General features: G+C 39.2%; 1 protein-coding gene across 1 annotated transcript; it reads right to left on the bottom strand.

Moving 5' to 3' along the window:
• Nucleotides 1–330: 330 nt before the first annotated feature.
• On the bottom strand, nt 331–3015 carry LOC126891140 (uncharacterized). The gene has a single exon (XM_050660321.1). It carries the CDS (start codon nt 3013–3015, stop codon nt 331–333), a length of 2685 nt encoding a protein of 894 aa, XP_050516278.1.
• Nucleotides 3016–5016: the final 2001 nt, after the last annotated feature.

Raw genomic sequence — 5016 nt, 5'->3', positions numbered from 1 at the left:
CCTAACCTTGCTTTTGCAAACTAGGTCTTCTTCTTTTTCTACTAATCTTCTTTTTTGCAAAGCTAATGCAGGGCAGGGATATCAGGATATCGCGTACACAAATACGTCAGTCACAATATTTTAAGACCGATTGTTATAAAGTTTAAGGACAATTAACAATTATCCACAAATAGATGTGAGTTGTATATTTTGTAATGAAAAACATGTTTAAGAGAAACATTCTAGGGACATCCCACTGATGTTTACATTTAACAACCATATTTATGTACCAAGAGAAACATTCTAGGAACATCCCATCTAGGTCGGAAACATTGGGACACTAGTAGTACTTTAATGGGATGTCCCAGGAAAATACTGTGTTATCTGGGCTATGTAGTCAGTCATAATGCATCCATTATTCTCATCCTTCATCATACCCAACACCTTCGTGTTAACCTGGGGGATGCCATAAATATTGTCTGTAGGATAGTCAGACGTGTCAAAGTGCTGATGACAGTCTGTTTTCATAGCCTCATAGGGATCTTTTTCCCGAATCTCCACGATCACACTATCGGTATCTGTATAGCAGGTCGTAAAGTTCTCACCAAACCTTCCATCCAAATACCCATAGTGGAAATCGTAGATCGTAGTTTTAGCCAAATCCAATATACTCATGCCCACATATATTGGTTTATCTAACCATATTTCCACTCTCCGCATCTCGACAGCTACCAAGTTTTCATTAAAAATAGTAGCATTCTTAAACAGGGGACTACATATTCTGGCTTCAGCTCCGTAACGACCCTCCCATTCAGTTAGCAATTTAATATCAACGCGCTTGCGCACATTCTGCATGGTCTTGTCGAACACAGCGTTGTTCATGAGCTTGAAGAGATTTTTCTCAAATTCATTTTTCGCAGCCTTCCGGAGATTTGTATTCAAGTCAATGTAGCTCTTTAGCCAAGGAGACTGCTTAAATTTCAGGACTCGGCGAATCTTTATGAGTACCAATCCGTGTGCTAGTGCCTGCTTCAATGCCCTGTAATGAATTACGTATCTTTCTTTATCATGAAGGGTAGCCATTAATTTGGTTTGCTCTCGCGGACGTTTAGGGGGAAGCATAGTTTTAGGGTTCAATGATTGGGGACAAAATGGAAGATCTTTATGACGATCGTGGATATGTTGAGGGTACTCCAGATCAACCTCGAGAAAGTACCCTTGAGAAGCATCGTCAGGTATGGACAGGACATCAATGTTGGTATCGACCCACTCGAACCCTCCATACGGAAGGAATTGTGACATCGCCCAGCCATATTGATTATTGACATCGAAATACATCAAATAGGAGTCGGCCTTTGATGGATCGTAAGATTCCATATACTTGTTATTAGCGTGGACGCGGCGTTTCGAGCATACTTGACTTAAACCACCACGAATACCACGCTCCACGTATAAAAACATATCTGGATCTGTTAAAAGCTCCAGTTCCTGTTGTGTATGCTTAAGCATTGCATCCCACGTGAAGCCAGGAAGAGTAAAGTAATGAGCTGGGTCAAGATTATATGTTGTGAGACAACTGGATCGAAATTGCTCAAAGACGTCTGCAAGAAAAAGAATGTCCGTTTTCATGTATGAATCGACATAATCCCCGAGAGTGGAGCAGGAGAATGAAGACCAGACGTCATGGGCTCTACGATAATGCCTACGAGGACATGGTTTATCCTCAAGTTTATTATAAAAAGACTCGATAGGAGGAAGGTAGGAGAGTAGGGATAGGATAGGAGGTAGAGACGTTTCAGTAAATTTTTCAGAAGAATCAATATAATCATATGACATGATACCTTTCTTAGTTACAAGATGGAAATTTTCCTCAGGAAGCGAAGTATATTGAGAGCGAAGGTTAGGATATTCGGTTAAATATGAAGAGAGCTTATCGAGAGAAGAAGCCATGAATCGAAAACTATCGATAAAACGGAATTTAATTCGAGCATCATCGATGTGTTTCGTAAAAGAGATATATTTTTCCTTAGTAATAGGAAGAAGATCTACGGGACCTTTGATGTGTGTGGCAATATCGTTAACAATGAAGTGGGCGTCATATCCGCTAAGGTTGTGAAATATCACTGGGATAGTGTGAGCATCTTTGTAATTAATGTTACACCCTTCGTGACTCGCACCTCTATAGTTATGTTCTGGAGTGAGGTGATCGTGGTCACGCACTTTCTTATCACTGGGGGAGAAGCGCTGCTCGCAGATATGGCAATGAGTGGCTGCATGAAAATCACTTTCCTGCTGAGATGTCATATTTATATCATATGGGCACATAAACACTGTAGATACATTCTCAGCAAGCTGATTAAGTTCATCTGCAAACCATTTCATGCAGTCCTTTCCTCGATAAGAGTTATAAAAAGAGAGAGTATCATCATATGAACATTTGAAGAAATACCCAACTGCTACAGGAATATGTTCCTGATGTTTCTTAGGATCTCCCGTACGTTTCAATGCACTTTCGAGATCTGCATATACGGCAAAGGGGGCTTTAATCTTATTCTTATAATTCTTAAATCTAAGTATTTTACGACTTTCCTCAGGCATTTTGATGGCTGGTTCATTTATTCTATCACAATCGTTGGTGTGAGCTTCTAGCTGTGTAGACGATGGATATGGCTGTAAACACCTATCACATATAATATCAGATCGCCCTTTGCAGCATGTCTTATGAACATTTAACTGTTTCTGTGATCGAAAGTAATGGAGGCAGGCATCACAGAAATATTTTGTTCCATCACGTTTGCTAAGCTGTTTGGAGAGGAGGCGGGATAGATTTTTTATCCAAACGTAATGATATCTAATCGGAGTACCTTGCTCGTCATATTTATCCTGAACAAGAAGAAGATTCACATGTTTATCCTTCTTGTTCTTTGTTAGGAAGGTTGGGAGGATCGTATAGTTCTTCTTCTTCTTTTTCAAAATGTATACGTTGATCGATATATTATTCCGCTTTTCAAAATTCGGAATCTGTTTGATGGTCATAGGCCACTGAATACCTTTAAGTTTTAATATGCTTGAGTAGTGCGGGTAAGATGATAATAAATCGACATTTCTAGATGTAGGGTATAATGCCGATATGCCAGCCCACGCAAAGCATGCCTCGTCATCGTTTTTAACATTAATGCATGCCTTCTTTCTTTTTATTTGAGGGGGAAGTTCAATTACGAGGAGCCAAGCTGTGATGTAAGTTTATTAATGTTGACCCCCAGGTTAACAACTGCCTTTAGAGCCCATCCAGAATCGCGTTCTTGAAATTCCTCCAAGTCTCTGGAGATAGGCTCCACTACTTTTTTCTCGAACCACTCATCAAGATTCGTATCTCTATAGATGGGGAGTTTGAAGTAGTGAAATACTTGGTTTCATTAAGGATCTTATCTGCGCTGACCACTTCAAATTCCCCACCAAATACCGTATTCACCTTTACTGCCTCATTTTGCTTAAGAGCGTTATGAATTCTACGTTTGAATAGAGCTTTACAATCTATCAGGAAACTACCCGGGTCCTTGTGTTTAAGGTTTGAGATGACTCCAGTCCGAATTCTTGAATTAAATGCAGATATATAGTCATCCTAATGTATCCTATGCTTTGCAGTCTCCTTTGTTGGTGGTAGGCCCGCCCCCTTCATCTGTTCAGCTTTTAGTTGGTTTCTTAATGTTTTTACCTGCCGCATCTGGGCTTCGAGGTGCTGCTTTTCGCCAATCGTTTTGGCATATCTCATAGAGTTCCTTAATTTTTTAGATGCCTTATTACACTCAGCCAGCCCTTTCTTAACATTATCATCCTGATAATCATTTTTGATTAAGCCTAAGATGGTTGCAATTAATTGAATAAGTTTTGCCAACATGTTTAAACAAAAAAGTCAATATTCAAAGATATTTTACGAATAACAAAATTTCCTACAAATGATAAATTTTCGAAAAGATCAAAAAATTATCAAAAATTCTGAATCAGAAATTCGAAACTTATCAAGAACTCACCAGAGCACGTCTGAACGATTTAACACTGATCAGAGCACACGTCTGAACGCTAGGAATATCTGCAACAGAAGGAAGAAAATACCATAATGTAGGGTATTAAATACGCTTGTAGTTGGTCGGAAAACTGAATGGTATTATGTTAAGTTCGAAAGGCCTCTGAAATATGTAGATTTGTGCTTGTTGTTCTATAAGAATCAATGTAAAAGTGCCGCATTTAAGACTTTTATTGAACTTGATTACATTTTCCCTACTCATGCTACGAGCGATACATGAAAGTATCAGTACTACCAACATACGGTAATTACTATAAACACTGTATACCAACTTATAGTAAATTTTATATCAAAACGATAGGTACTACGTATCATGGAGGCCTTTAGAACACAGGTTGTGGAGTGCAAAGAGTGTGTGATAACAGAGGAAGAGATTACTAAATATAAGAATGATACATTCATACGATAAATGACACATCCTACGTCAAATAGTTACTGCGTGAAGTAATCGATGATTCAGCGTCGACTTGGTGTCATGTTAGCTCACGTGACATTTGGCGTGAAATGTCACGTGAATGACGTGACATTCGGCGCATGACGTGACATTCGACGCATGACGTGACATTCGACGCATGATGTAACATTTGACGTGAATGGCGTGGCATTCACGTCAAATGTCACGTCATGCGTCGAATGTCACGTCATTCACGTCAAATGTCACGTGAATGACGTGTGACGCTCTGCTACCCTGATCTAACCTAAAGTAGAGTTGCGATTTAGTTGCTGCAAGCAATTTATATTGAGCAGTTAGGTTGATATTGAACATAGGTCTTCGATAAGAATAAGAATATATTTATCGGTCATAGACGGTTCTTCAATAGCCATCAGGCAACAATTTCCCCTGATCATGTTTATAAAACATACGGAATGCCCTGTATATACTAACCCAAGCTGACAACATACTTTGCAGATATGGATTACGATCAGCTTATAGGTTTATGTACAATTCCCTT

Source organism: Diabrotica virgifera, chromosome 9, assembly GCF_917563875.1.
Source record: "Diabrotica virgifera virgifera chromosome 9, PGI_DIABVI_V3a".
Taxonomy (NCBI): domain Eukaryota; kingdom Metazoa; phylum Arthropoda; class Insecta; order Coleoptera; family Chrysomelidae; genus Diabrotica; species Diabrotica virgifera.
This window is presented reverse-complemented; position numbering and strand designations above follow the sequence as displayed.

Excerpts from the sequence above, each read along its gene's own strand:
- LOC126891140 (XM_050660321.1), bottom strand. The coding sequence starts at position 3,015 with ATGACCATCAAACAGATTCCGAATTTTGAAAAGCGGAATAATATATCG.